Source organism: Meles meles, chromosome 1 (genome assembly GCF_922984935.1).
Source record: "Meles meles chromosome 1, mMelMel3.1 paternal haplotype, whole genome shotgun sequence".
NCBI lineage: Eukaryota > Metazoa > Chordata > Mammalia > Carnivora > Mustelidae > Meles > Meles meles.
Genome location: NC_060066.1, coordinates 62516214 through 62531641, shown reverse-complemented (window position 1 = coordinate 62531641; position 15428 = coordinate 62516214). Strand labels below are relative to the sequence as shown.

The window sequence follows — 15428 nt, the reverse complement described above, 5'->3', positions numbered from 1 at the left end:
CTTTTCTAGAGATGTTATTTTTGAACATTTATATACCTAGTTGTGTAATGCAATGTCTTGGTTGGTTAAAGAGCAAATCTGTGCTTCAGAATGTATATACTGTAAGCAACGACATTTTGTTTTTTGTTTTTTGTTTTTTTTTGTAGTTTTCTCTAAGAGGCTCCCCTATTGGCACTATAACTTCGATGCATTACAACATAGGAGGGCCTGACAGTTCTAAACCATTCTCCATTTTGAGGCATTCTTTGGCATTTTCAAATTTTTATCCTTTAAAGTCATTGTTCAGGGTTTTCAGAAGGATTGAGACAACAAGTATAAAATAATTAGAATAGTTGTTGGCATTAATCATTGTTGAATAATGTTATATATATTATATATAATATAAATATATTTATATATACACATGTATATATAATGAATAAATATTAAGTGCTATTTTGATGTATGGGAACTAGAATTTTCCATCTGGGTAGCATAGTTTGTCATGGTCCTATCTTCTTCCTTAAGCTTGATTTTTTTTTTTAATATTTTATTTATTTGACAGAGAGAAATCACAACTAGGCAGAGAGGCAGGCAGAGAGAGAGGAGGAAGCAGGCTCCCCGCGGAGCAGAGAGCCCGATGTGGGGCTCGATCCCAGGACCCCGGGATCATGACCTGAGCCGAAGGCAGAGGCTTTAACCCACTGAGCCACCCAGGTGCCCCTTAAGCTTGATTTTTTTTAAGACTTTATTTACTTATTTGACAGAGAGAGAGAGCACAAGCAGGGGGAGCAGCAGGTAGAGGCAGCGGGAGAAGCAGGCTCCCCATTGAGCAGGGAGCCTGATGTGGGGCTCGATCCCAGGACCCTGGGATCATGACCTGAGCCGAAGGTAGACACTTAACTGACTGAGCCACCCAGGTGTCCTCTTAACCTTGATTTCTGAATAAAAAATTTGATGTTTAAGGCTGCTGCCTCTTGTTTTGCTAATCTTCTTGCTCAAAGCAGAGAGAGGATAGAGGGATTATTGAGACATAAACAGTTGATTCATGCCTCCTTTTCTCCCACCTCTGCAGAACTGAGCTCCTATCTTTGCCAGCAGCCCTTCTGTGCGTCTCGCTGCTTTCACTTTCCAATGTCTGTCCCCACTCTTTCCAACACAGCATCTTCTCTCTTCTGGGTTTCTTCTTCATGTTCCTTTTTCTTCCGGTCTCTCCCCTTAGTTTTTGTCTCATGTACAAATAGCCTGACTTTTACTGATAGTGACTTTTCTTTTTGCCAGTACGTTAGTTAGATCCGGATTTTTTTTTTTTCCTATGCTTACCTGGTTACTGGGTTCTTGGAATTCTTTTTGTTGGAGATATATATATATATATACACACACACATACATACACACACACACTTATATATATAAATTATATAAGATATGTGTGTATATATATACACATATACATATCTTTAGCATACTATGTCTATATTAAATTTATATATTCTGTTTGTTTCCTCCTGGGGAACAGGAACATTTAGGTAGTGCTTCCTAATTTGGAACTACTTGAAAAAGCTGGATAATTGCAGTAATAAATAATAGTAACCACATCACCACCACAATGAGAACGGTAACAATGAAAACAATCATTGCAGTCCTTACTGTGTTGGTCAGAGTGATTTACCTGGATAATCTCAATTATATCTCACACCACCACTACGGGAATAGACAATATTCCCACCTGAGGGTGAGGAAATGTGGGTGTGAAGTCAGGGGCTGTGCTGAAGGCCCACTGACAGCAACAGCAGGGTTGTTCAACAGACAGTCTGACTCTAGAACCTACGCTGTTAACCAGAGAGCAAGATTTCACTGGGCCGTTAGTCTAGATCTACCATGTGTGCCAGAATCAAAGAAGGGATCGCCATACACTCTCTTTAAATCAGCATAACACACTGAGCACACATACCACGTTTCAGTCTGAGTCATCTGCATTACTAGAGTATTTCTTCTAGTGTTGTGAAATCCTAGTAGCTAAATCTCTAGTAGAATAACTAATTATTGTACCTTATATTTTAAAGGTGAAAAGATCTTGGGGAGAAAAAGCTAAGTAAAACACTCCCAAATCACTAAAGTACATATAACTTCTTCCAGGATTCTAAGAATTTTTAATAGCTCTAAAATGAGATTGACATAAACAAAAATCACTGTTATTCATTAAGGATAAAAGAATTGGGAGAATTTTGAAAATAATTTAAGACATTATAGAAATTTTTATATTAAGCAAGATATATTGAGAAGATACTCAAAGGCCAATGGACTCCCACAACTGGCTATACAAAATCATTTAATAATAGTGAAGCATTTTTCATAATGTACTTAATATTTGTGAAATACATATTAATCAGATGTTATTTATCCAAATCTGTCCATAAGGAGTTTATAGCATATTATGTATCATTATCCGTCATCACACTAACATGTTTCAAGTTAATAGCATATAATTATCTGGCTTGATCTGTGGAAGTCGTATTATATCTAATAATCTAAAATTGAGTCAAGTGCCATTATAGAAATACCCATATAAAATAATATCTTAAGCATGGAAAATGGGTTCTGAAATTCCACTAGAAAGACCATCTAACCAACGGCTGCACAAAAACACAAAAAACGTTTTAATGCAATATCCAATATGCCCAGATGCAATGAAATCTATGAGGAGAGAAGCAATGCTATATTTCATGCTGCGTGTGTCCTTACTTCATTAACATAAGTAGCTTTTCCTTCTCCAAACTGTCTGTCTTTTCTCCTCCGTTTCCATACTTCTCTCTATTCTAACACTATGCTTATACTCTGATAGCTGGTTAGTCCCCTTAGGAATTGTTTCTGCTGTATAAGCTTTCAATCTGAGAGGAGAAAAAGAATAAAAATAAATTTCAAGGGCATTATTTCTCAAAGTCTCTGAGATACAAGACCAGTTTTTTCCCCAGTCCTTCCAGGACTGACAAGTCAGCAAAATACAATAGTAATGTATTACAAAAGAAGGAGATGAAAAAAGAGAGTATGAGTCCCATTTCTTGAAATTATTACTTGATTTAACCAACACAAGTTTTACTATTGACATACTATATAAGTTTCTAAACACTTAACTTGAAATTTCTGTACTTTTCTCATTGTGGATGGGTGGCCAAGAGGCTTGAAGATGGGCGTGGGCCCAGGAATCATGGGCCCAGGAATCACACACACTGAGGTAGCTCTTACTCTCACTTGCTTCACCTGTTTCCTTCTCACCTTCAGGACCCAAAGACCTTCTCCTCGAGGAGACCTGGATGCTCAGTAGAGAATAGGACCTACCAGGGTGCCCTATGTACCTCTCTCATAGCACTCAGGAGACTCTGCCTTTCACAAATGAAAGCTCTACCAGCAAACAGACCTTGTTTGTCTTACGATTTGTTTCATTACAAGGCTTAGGACTATTACATGCATTAATAAAGTCTTTTCATCACTTTTCCTTTTATTCCTTTACTCAACTGATATTCAGTTGAGTTGTACGTGCAGAAACCGAACTCTTTCCTAGGCAGCTTTAAAGTTCTGGAATCAGAGATCCAGTAACAGCCCTCTAATAACACATACTATCTGTTGTAAGACGGTTTTTATTTTATAGCCACCTAATACATCAAACTTTATAATTCAGGTTTTCTTTAAGAGCGAGTACAGGAGAGGGATGGGGGAGGGGCAGAGAGCGAGAGAGAAAAAATCTTAAGCAGGCTCCACATCTAGCATACAGCACAATGCAGGGCTCGATCTCACCACTCTGAGATCATGACCCAAGCCGAAATCAAGAGCTGGGCACCTAACCAACTGAGCCATCCTGGTGCCTGTACAATTCAGGTATTTTTATACCAAAGGCAAAACCAAATATGAAAAGATTAATGGAACTGGTCCCATAAAATTTTAGTATACTGAACAGAAAAAAAAAAAAAAACTTAAAAATGATAAGCTGGAGATCTATCTATAAAATATTACAAAAGTTTAAGAATCTTAATAAATGAAATACGACAAAGATGAATAGTGCCATGAAAAGAAAAAATGATTTATCTTCTCAATTAAAAAATGTATATGAAAACAATAAAATCTTGTACCTGCTAAAATGGCACTTTTTCAAAAGATATTATGCGATGTGTTCATGCTAATATGTACCCTTCCTTGTGTAAATATATACAAATCTTTAAAAGAGTCTAAACCAGTTTACATAGCAATTCACAGTTAAATTCATTCAAAGGAAGTAATTAAGAATGTAAACACTCATGGTATTGCTCTAGATGTCTAATAAAAGGGAGAGTAGTTACATAAGATATACCTATGAAACTGCACAGTCATAAAATGATGCTGTAGAATAGAATTTATTGATGTGGAAAGATGCTTACAATGTATTCACAATCTATTGTTACTGAAAATAACAGGTTGCAATACTCTATTATACAATACAGTCCCATACTGCCTATCTAGAAGAACATATGTCAAAGTAATAATAAATATGTGAGATCTTTAATTATTTTTGATTCTGTTTTCTAATTTACCTGCAATAACTATTTTAATGCAATGAAAAATAAGATTAAAGGTATTAAAAAGATAAAAATACAAAAAGAACACCTTCAGTCAAAAAGCAGTGATAAGAGAATTAATTCAGTTAGTGGTACTAGTAAGCGATAGATTGTGATTGAAAGGATTTGCAGTAAATTAGGAGACTCACTTTCAGGTATTTTTCAGGCACATATGCCTATATATTCCTGAAAACAGTACTGACCATGTTCAACTTTCAATTCTTCTTTTATCTGACTTGCATTTACATTATGTTTCGTCCACAGTTTGAAAATTAGAGCCCAGGAACTGGTTCTTAGAAGTAGTACCTCCAAGATGCATGGCGTGGTTGTCAATTTGATCTCTCCATCATTGGTAGGTCATTTAGTTCACGTCTATCACACAGTCTACTTGTACAGCTACGATAATTACACTGAAGACAACAGCATTATCGAAAGGCTGTCCAATGCCAACAGTATGAGCACTTCTCACTCCCCATTGACTTTGGGTTTGTCATTCCTTTTTGAATGGACAGAGGCCAAAGCAGAAAACTTCAACTTCAGGGAGCATTTCAGAGCTTTTTGAAAAGAACTTCAGAGATGATTGGGTCTAACCCCTTGATCTCATAAATATAGAAACGGAGGCCCAGAGAATAAGTAAGTGAAGAGCCAAACCAGAACCAGGTTATCTTGTCTCTCAGGCCAGTCCGCCTTCCACCCCCATCTACTACTTCCACCGAACAACTGGGTTCTAGTCTAGAAAGTCACTGTCGGACTCCAGGGTTGTTGAAAAGAGTCAGCGTGTATACAGACCTTGCATCTGGTAGCTGTATGGTGCCTGTCCGGGTTGAGGGGTACCGAAGCTTGTGCCATAGCTGAGAAATCCTGTCTGTCCAGGCGACTGAGACTGTGACAATCCACCTTCAGTCTTGATGCCTGCCCACAATGCACCTAAATCAGTTAGTGATAGCTTATCTATCTGTTCATCTCCAAAGCTGGTCAATACACAAAAACACTCCCGCAGCTGTTGAGTCACAAACGCTTCCCAACAGTCATCTCAGTTATCAAGGGCATACAGGCATAGACTAGAATACTCGAAACCAGAACTTCCATTGAAAAAAAGAAAACAAAAACAAAAACAGAGTATTACAGATTTGACTGATTATTCACATTGTTCTTTCCTGTTTTTCTGGTTTACATTTTCTATAAATTTTAACTTCCATGCTCTCATGTCTATAGATAGTTTTTTTATAAGAGATGAAAAGAGCATCTCTTACAGTCAAGAGATGGCCTTAATTAAACTTTAACTAGATTATTCTAAAAGTCACTAGGTTGATTAGTGTCAAAATTCTTTCCGAAGAGATTAATTAGTCTCTTGCCTTGCAGAATTTTTCCCCCTGTTTTTTCCTTACTCTTTCTGCCCGAAGCTGATGTTAGCCCACAACTCATTTTGAAGTCAGAGGAAGCAATACTGGGCACAGAAGTAAGCAAGCCAGGGGGAAAACCTTCTCCCAAATACCCAGATCCTACCGGAAAGGAAGCACAAAGAAAGGAGAATATTAAAAAACCGAATCATGAAGAGTTGCAGTGTTTTATAAACAGGGGAAGCTGAACAGGAGATCCCTTTTTGTCTTTGTAGTTTCAAGAATTTATTCCAATTTTACTGTTTTAAGTGTAGCCTAAAGTTCACTTTTCTTTCTCATCATGATAATATAAAAATAATGTGTTTATGGCCCTCAACTACTTTCCGAAGCACTAGGCTGACATCCGATTTTCAGGACTTGGGGTTGGCAGTAGGGCTGTGTAGGGCTTGGCCCTGGATTATAATTAAAGACAGTCATGAAAGTTCACAACTGTCCTTAATTTCCACAGAAGGAAGGGAGAAAAATTTCTGCCAAGCAAATTCACATGTTTGAATAATTTTACTTTGCACTTAAGATAAACGGTATCTTTGGGATCTAGAATACACAGTAGTCTCACTGTTTATTTCCATTTTAGGGGAATTTCACCAGTAGAATGAAATTAGGTAACTTTCCTAAGGCGGTGGAAGAATCTGACTCTTGGCGGAGAGAGCCTATTACAATTCCTGGAGTATCTCTAAATAACCTCATAACGACCTTAACATTTAAGTCTTAACATAACCTTAACATTTTTTTTTAAAAAAAAAGTGTTTGTTTGTTTTCCCACGTGCAGGCAATCCCAAACCAATGAATAACTCGTACTAATAAAGGTCCCTGGACAAACACCTGCCTAAGGCAGATGGTTTGATGGTTCTAGAAACTCCCTTCCTTTCCTTGTCACCAACATGGATTTCCCCTTCTCTCTTTCCATTTGAGACTCTATTAATCTGCTTTTCGTCTTCCCCCGTACCATCTTTGGTTTTAGCCTGGAGGTTCAATCTTTGTGATTAAAAACAGATAAGGAAGAGCAAGAAAAGGCAGAAAACACCCTTATCTGCACCTTTCCCAAGGCTTCCACTGGCAAGCCTGCGAACTCATCTTACTGTTAAGCTCCACAAAGATCCAGAGAATAGTAGAGTTCTGCTTTCCCACCGATCTATTGTTCACACCATGAGAAGATTTGCTTATCTTTTCTTTCACGGTCTAAGTAAAAAGTAGGGGGCACAAATCCTTGGAGAGAGTCTTCTTGGACCATCTGGACCTTGACTACCAGCAGTTAAAAACCCGAATGTATGTGTTCCTCCTTCACAAGCAAGCAGAGGGGAGAAGGTGGTCATATTTTTCAAAGGACTGGCCCAAGGAAACTAGAATGCCTGGCCAGAAGCTCTGAGAGCAACTCTCTGTATTCAAGGTCCAGAAAGAGAAGAAAGTGATTGGGGAAAATACTAAGGACTCAGACAGATTTGCAAGCACAGACAGCCCTGAGGCCAAAGCCCTTGACCAAAGGGCCATGCTCTTAACCATCCCCTGACCTATCACATTAAAATGCCCATCCTCGTTATGCTGAAAAAATAAATAATTAATTAATTTTTAAAAATGCCCATCCTCTACTAGTTGTGATGGGAATCTCAGAACCTCTGCTCATCTTCCTCTCCTGGAACACTTATTGCAGACAAGGACATTACTAATGGTTCAGAATGGGAACAGTCCTAGACCACAGGCAAGAAAGGGGCAAAAAGCCCTACCATGACTCCACTGGGAGAAGAAAGAACAAGAGAGGAGCTGTGTGCGTGACAGCCCAGGCGGTGACATGAATGAATGGCAGCTTCCCGGGGCAGCGCTGGTAAGGCTACAGTCGTTTAGTACTGTTTGTTTCAAATAATCAGCTTATCAATCCATTTTGAGAACGTAAATTGGGGACCACTTCAACTCACATTATAGAGTTGAAGGTATGCAATTCAAATCAGAGATCCTTTTTCCTCTTTAAAGGCAAGAATTGTTTAAAAGTAAACTACAGGTAAATTTGATCTGTATCTGATATTATTTTCAAAAATCTTGAGTAAAAGTTATGGAAATAAAAGAATTCTAGCAAGTCCATTTTTTGGTTGTTTCTAAAAACTGGCTTAAAATACCTACCTAGAGAACCTTCTTTTCTGGATAGTTTTGAAGTGAAACTATCAAGAGTGAAGTCACATATAATTTATATTTTAATTTACATATATTTTCTAAGAAATTTATATATAGTTGATTGGTTAGGATGGAGCTCGAGAATAAAAAGGAATAAAGTAACTTGCCTTTCAATTATTAATGAAATGTTTAAATGCTTATTTCTTTCAATATACTGCTATAAACACAGAATTACTTATTCTACCTGTCCTTCCCCCCAAACTCTCATGTACTTTTTCTTTTTTTTTCTTTTTTTTTTTTATTTTTATTTGTTTATTTACAGCATAACAGTGTTCATTGTTCATGTACTTTTTCTTGATCACTCGATTTTATTTTTCCTTAAGGGAATGTTAATAATTCATATTTTTTTCTATTCAAAGTACAATTTGCTTAAAATTATCATTGTAATTCAATTGAAGAAAAGGTATCATGAAATTCTAGGATTTCTTAAAATTAAACTTTGGAGTTTTACTGGATTTATTTTTAACTTACAGGTATTGATCCTTAACAACTGAGTTAAATTACACCAAGATAAAGATAGTCTCCAGGTGGGAAGGAACAAATAGGGATGTGAGCTTTCCGTGTCTCCTGCTTTGCCTCTTTCAAGTGCAGCCCAAGCTGTGATATATAGATCATTTTTCCTGATGGCTGATCCTGCTGAAATCTGAAAGCACTGTCAGCCTTCAGTTCAGAGCAAGGGCTTGTTGAATTCTGTTTGTACTTCCCTAATCACAGGTAGGCATCTGAGAAATAGGAAATGAATCTTTACCCCCAAAGACTCCATTCACTGAAGTTTTATCGCAAATATGCACCAAAATACTTTGGATTCCAGAACCAAGTGCTCAAGTGGCAAATTAAAAGTCGAGCTATAAATGGAAAAAAATGAGAGCAAGAGGGCTTATGACCCGTGCAATCTAGTTGCCACCGCTGACCTCAAGATAAGTAGCCACCACTTCTTACAAGGCTCATTCAAAACAAGTGGATGAAGAATTCAGACCCAAAAGGTGGTAACACTTTCTAAAGTGGCCCCAGATGACAGTCTTTGGGTACCCCTCCTGTGAAACGTGCACACACACAGGCCTGCCCATTCCATCCCGCTACTGAGGTAACAGGATTACTCACCATATGAGGAAATTCCGTATGGCTGTCCCGGCTGTGGGTAGGTGGCGTACGCTGTCGCTTGTTGCATTCCTGTGGTAAACTGTGTTTGCCCATATGCAGCCATAGTTTGTGAGGAAGGGGTAGGGAGAATATGTGGGTATGGTCTGCTATTTGTCAGAAATGACAGAAAATAGAAAGCCCATGCATTAGATGGAAACATGCAAGGTAACTGATTAACAACCATATTACAAATTGCAGTTAAAGACTATCTCCTTAAGTATAACTTTTGAATATAATATATAAAGTACTGAGATGCTTCAGTATCTCTTCTAGGTGATGCTCCAAATAAATCTGTGTAAACACACTGAAGTCTCTAGGAAATGAGCTTTAGTTTAAATTAAGACATAGCATGTGGGCACAAAACATGACTTGAAATAAGGTAAAGGTTACTCAAAAAAGTCATTTATTAAGAGAAAATACATCTTACTTGGAAGGATAAATCTGTGGTGGGGAGAACTGGTGAGTTGGTCTTGGGCTGAAGCTACTGCTCCCAATTGCTGAAAAAAAGAGAAATGCATGATAATCACAGCAAAATACAAAATATGTCTAAAGCATCAGTCTATTTTTGAACTACAGGTAGAGACCATATGAAATTGCAGATATTCGGCCTGGAAAAAAAAAAAAGGCACTTTCATATGCTCAACCTAAGAGAAAGTTAAAATATATTGAACGACCTATGAGAACTGATTAAGGGGTTCGAATGTTGAACTAACTCTTAGAAAGTAGCCCCTGTCATCTGAAATACCCGTCAGCGGCAAGGTTTCCTGGCTACTGTTTGGAAGGACCTGATCAAAGGGGTGGGAGGAGGGTGAGTTTGCAGGGCTGGGTGGGACCCAAAGGTAGCCTAGCCTATTGTGTGTGCTTGGAACACACACACCTGAGAATGGATTACAGTGCACCACTCCGCCCACCTCCCAACCCCCCAACCACCCCTCCCCACCCTGTCTAATCTGCTCTCAGGTGAGTACAAATAGGGCCAAGCCTCATTTGCCTGTACTGCTTTAGCAACATTTTTTAGTAAAAATGCATTCCTATAGCGCTCTTAAATTTCTCAGGTTGCAAACTAAGCCTGTTTTTTCTTGCACTGAGGCGGTGTTCCTGCGCCTTTCAGTTAAATGTGCTCAACTTCAGTTAATTCCATAAAAAAGGTTTTTTTTTTTTAATTTAAAGACGTTATTCAAGCATTCAAGCAGAAGTTCATCTCTTTATAATCACATGGACTTTTATTCAGTAGGTCTCAGAAAATGCACTAAACTGTCAAACATTCTTTTACATCCATTCTGAACTAGAGCAAAAATCCATTTTTATGAACATAAGGCATGAAAATGGTAGTTCTCAGTTTTATTTATTGTAAATAGGAGCTATCTCTTTCATGTGCATATATAACACACATTTACACTTAATATATTTATATATACACATAGTATATATATTTATATATACACATGTGTTTCTATGTATTACATATAATATATGTAAAATATATATTAAAAAGATACCATATCTTTATATATATGCCCCCGCACCCCAGACTCTTCCTATCTTCTACCTATCCTCTACCTCTAGCTGAGAAGCATATTCTTTGGGTACAATTATAAGATATAACATGTTTATCTTTTTTCCACTAATAATCCTGGTGTTCACAGGCTCTATTATCCAGTAACTATACTGAGTATTAAAATCCTTCCATAAGGTTCCATGCACTCTAAGTTGTATACATTTTTCATGATGTCACATCAGTACATTTATATTTCTCAGATTTAATTCTCCATTTGTGTTTGGGAGAAGAGTGATAGAGTCGGACCAGAACTGTAATTGATGAATAATTCTGTGTAAAGCAGGGAGGCCTAACCCAGGACAGCAGAGTAGCTCAAGATGAGCACAACTCTTACACGCAAGCTGCCAGACGTCCCCCATGTGGCTCTCAGTTTGGCAGAACCAGGGTCTGCATTAAAGCTAAGGCAGGCCAACTCAGGTGGTTCCCCTCCCCCCACAATCTGCGGGCCCACATTGAGTCATTGCTCTGTACCAGGCACCAGGCAAGATGCTGCAGATGCAAACATGCAAAGACAAGTTCTCTCTGTCCCATGCGGGGAGGTCGACACACAGACAGCCGTGAGGGGATTAGTTAAATATTGCAGTTTATAGAAGGGAGGGATTAGTGAGAGAATACTTGGACAACAAGGGCTACCACTTGCCCAGGTCATCCACGATGACAACCTTTCCTGCTCCACTTTGCTAAGCCTGGAAAGAGGCCAAGGGCAAAGGAGATTTACCCAGCAGAGTAGCCGGGGAGGACTAATACTTTCCCTGGACAATCACAGTTAAAAATAAGTTAAAAAAAATAAATAAATAAAACCAGAACAAAAACCCAGTGCAACGCGATGACGGAAGCCACAGAAATCCCTTTCATGCTTTTCCAACTCTCTCCCTGTTGTTTTGTTTTGTTTTTTGTTTTTTGTTTTTTCCAAATTGTGGGTTGGGACCCATGAAAACATCATAAACTCGACTTCACAGGTTATACTCAGCACTTTTTTTTTTTTTTTACAAACAGAATGGTGCATATCGGAGTAGTTACAGAGGGTAAGGGTAGCTCCATGATGCCTTAAGAGCAAATGCACAGTTTAGGTGTGTACACATTAAAGAAAGATATCTGGGAGGCGCTGAGTGTGGTAACTAAGCACAGGTTCTGGAGTCAGAATTTAATTTCGGCTGACAATAAGGTTCCAACTTCTCGGTTATCTTGGTCAAGTTGCCTGACCCCACTAAGCCTTGTTGTGTTCCCCTGTATGATGGCAAGACCACCACCTACCCCTCCCAGGATCATTTGAGGACTAAATGGGATCATTGACAAAGTGAACAGTGCAATGGGGAATGTTAATTAGCTCAGATCTCCAGAGTCCCATGATTTTTGCCCCCAAATTTGCCCTCCCTTCTGCATTTTTAATTCTACTCAATGGACAGCATCACTATCTGTCCAGCAAAATACTTAAAAGCAGGATTCTTTGTTCCCATTGTACATCTGGGGCATAAAAATGAAGTAACAGACCCAAGCAAACAAATGGGAAAGCTGGTATTTGAACCCATGTCTGCCCGACTCTCCCTCAAACATACTAGCTCCTGACCTGCTACACAGAAACTAACACCCTCAAAATCATCTCCTTTCCCCTCTTCTATGTCGTGAGTGTCGAGTCAGCCATCCCAACTCCAAATATTGCCTGTCAAGCTGTCCTGAATACTCCATATCCACACCCCGGTCCTGGCTCAGGTTCTCATTAGTCTCAGTCTGGTTCCCTGTAGGCCACTCGTCACCCTCCACACACTCCTGCCACAGCCATCAAAGTGATCTTCCTTCAACAGAAACTTCAAGTCCATTCTCCAACTCGCCATGTCTCAACTGTGCTCACATTATCTCTAGGAAGAATTCCAAATTCCTTGGCAGAGTACACAAGGAGATAGAGGCATCCACCCTCCCCTGGGTTTAGTAACCTATAGCCTCCTTGGGCTTGAGGATGGCTGGTCCGCACCGTGCATTTTCGTGGTTGGCTCGTGGCTCTTCCTACCACATCCTCTGCCTTGTAAGACCTTCTTTCCCCTGCCTGACAAACACTTGCTCCTCTGCTGGGACTGAAACATCATTTTCTCTTTAGGATAATGTCTTCCTTCTTTTACTTTCTTGGAGTGTTGTAAACATTGACAATGTAGCACTTAATCACACTGCATTATAGTTAGCATGTGTAATGCAGAGATGTTAGTGTCCTCTGCCAATCGTGAGCTTCTGGGGCCCAGGACCTCTTGTTTACCTTTACTTCCACGCACCTGACAGGGCCTGGTATGTGGTATCAATAAACAATATTTGTTTGATTACAGTATGAGATTTAGGTCATAAGCAAAGCAGATTTTTTTAAACCCTGATGATATGAAGGATGGTTAAATTATTTTAAGTCATATATAAACATATATAATAAACCTGATTTAGCTCTTTGGCAATATAATTAGGAGTGAATAATATTCCTTATAAAATACATGTGAGTAAGAACCTATAACGCTGCCCAAGTATCTTGCTGCTAATTACCTAACACATGCCCCTAAAATGATTATTTAATGCCATAAAATAAGCTGTATCTTTTGGGATTTCCCTAAACCCAAACTCCTACACTTTTGTGTGGCCTGAAGTCAAGAATCTTCCATCTCATACCTCAAGTACTTCTCCTCCTAATTGCCTAAACACCTTTAACTTTTTAAGTAATAATTGAGGAATTCAGATTGATTTTCATTTCATGAGATCAGAATAACCAGAATAAACCCAGACCATTTGTCATTCTTCAAGGTAAATAAGATGGTTATTCTGGCATAGTAAATTCCAAATTATGCTTTGGGAACATATGGGCAACTAATACCTCTCTCTCTGTTTTAGCACATTTGTTTCCTATTATTCCATTCTTTCTCTTACTTCTAACATAGAAGCTAAAGAAGTTCCCCAAATCTTGTTGTAGGGAGGGAGAGGAGGACCCAAGCTTGAGGATCTACTGAGAAAGTCAATAGAAATCCCCAAAATAGCAGGTCTTCAGTTTACCACTTGCATCCTGTGAATGCTGACATCACTCAGCTAGATAAGCAGGTCCAAAGATTACATGTTTTGACTCTTGGGGCACCTGGGCGGCTCAGAGGGTTAGGCCTCTGCCTTCGGCTCAGGTCATGATCTCAGGATCCTGGGATCAAACTCTCTGCTCAGCAGGGAGCCCGCTTCCCCCTCTCTCTCTGCCTGCCACTGTGCCTACTTGTGATCTCTGTCGAATAAATAAACAAAATCTTTTTAAAAAACCAAAAAAACATTTTGACTCTTCTCTTTCCATTTTATCATAAATTCGGCCAGCTCTCCCTTCAGAATATGTCCTATATCGGGGCGCCTGGGTGGCTCAGTGGTTTAGGCCTCTGCCTTCAGCTCAGGTCATGGTCTCAGGGTCCTGGGATTGAGCCCCACATCGGGCTCTCTGCTCCGTGGGGAGCCTGCTTCCTCCTCTCTCTGCCTGCCTCTCTGCCTAGTTGTGACCTCTCTCTCTGTCAAATAAATAAATAAAATATTTAAAAAAAAAAAAAAAGAATATGTCCTATACCTTACTGCTCTCCTTTACCCCCGTGTTCCAATTGCCACAGTAGTGGCCACCAGAAGATGGCAGTCAGGACCGCCCCCCCCCCCCCCCCCCCACCGACCTGGCTCTCCTTCCCACTCTTCTCCACTCCTTTCTCCTAGTGGAATCCTAACACATTTAGTCTTGCCTCAGTGGCTCTTGTAAGAAGGACATGAGCTAACACAGTCTCCTCTCTCCTGAGCCAGGACAACATTGGTCTGTTTCTATTTACCCTCCTCCCTACTCTTCTCCCATGAAGCATTTTCCACACAACAAGTGATGATCTGTCAAAAGAAATACAGATCATGTCACAGCTGCCTCCAACTCCAAGCCCCATTATCCTTCTGTTACATTTAAATGAACCCAAACTTAAAAATAAACACTTGCATACATAAACCTAAACTTATTCCCTCACTTCACTAAGATCCCCCTGCTCATATGATTTCCCCTCAGAGAGGTCATCTTCCCTCTACAGGAGACCCCCATCCACTCTTCACTGTATTATTTGAGCTGCTTTGGGTTTTTTGTTTTTTTGTGTTTTTTTTTGTAGCCTAGTTACTTACACTACCACTTACCTCTTTATTATCTGTCTCTCCCACAGAATGAAAGCTCCATGAAGGCAGGGACCTCATCTTCTTCAACACTGCTCTATTCCCACTGCCTAAAACACTACCTCACATATAGTAAGTGCCCTATGCAGAACTGTTGAATGGGTCAGACCCCAAAGTTACATCTTTTTAGGTAAAATTAAAAGACAGAAGCCCTATTTGTCAGACACGATATTTTTTTTTCTCCTCTGGAAGCATTCCTATTCCTATTTCTAATTTTCTTTTTTTTCTCTTTTTTTTTTTTTTAAAGATTTTGTCTATTTATTTGACAGAGAGAGAGAGAGAGAGAGAGATCACAAGTAGGCAGACAGGCAGACAGGAAGGGGCGGGGGAAGCAGGCTCCCTGCTGAGCAGAGAGCCCAATGAGGGGCTCGATCCCAGGACCTTGGGATCATGACCTGAGCTGAAGGCAGAGGCT

General features: G+C 39.4%; 1 protein-coding gene across 1 annotated transcript in view; it reads right to left on the bottom strand.

The window, feature by feature from the left end:
• EYA1 (EYA transcriptional coactivator and phosphatase 1) overlaps window positions 1–15428 on the bottom strand; it is a 178046-nt gene that overhangs the window by 124447 nt on the left and 38171 nt on the right. Inside the window, exons 5-7 of the mRNA XM_046013512.1 lie at window positions 9698–9767; window positions 9232–9377; window positions 5357–5494 (exon numbers count right to left, since the gene is read on the bottom strand). Coding sequence (XP_045869468.1) covers window positions 5357–5494; window positions 9232–9377; window positions 9698–9767 — 354 coding nt within the window. The remainder of the gene's footprint in view (window positions 1–5356; window positions 5495–9231; window positions 9378–9697; window positions 9768–15428) is intronic.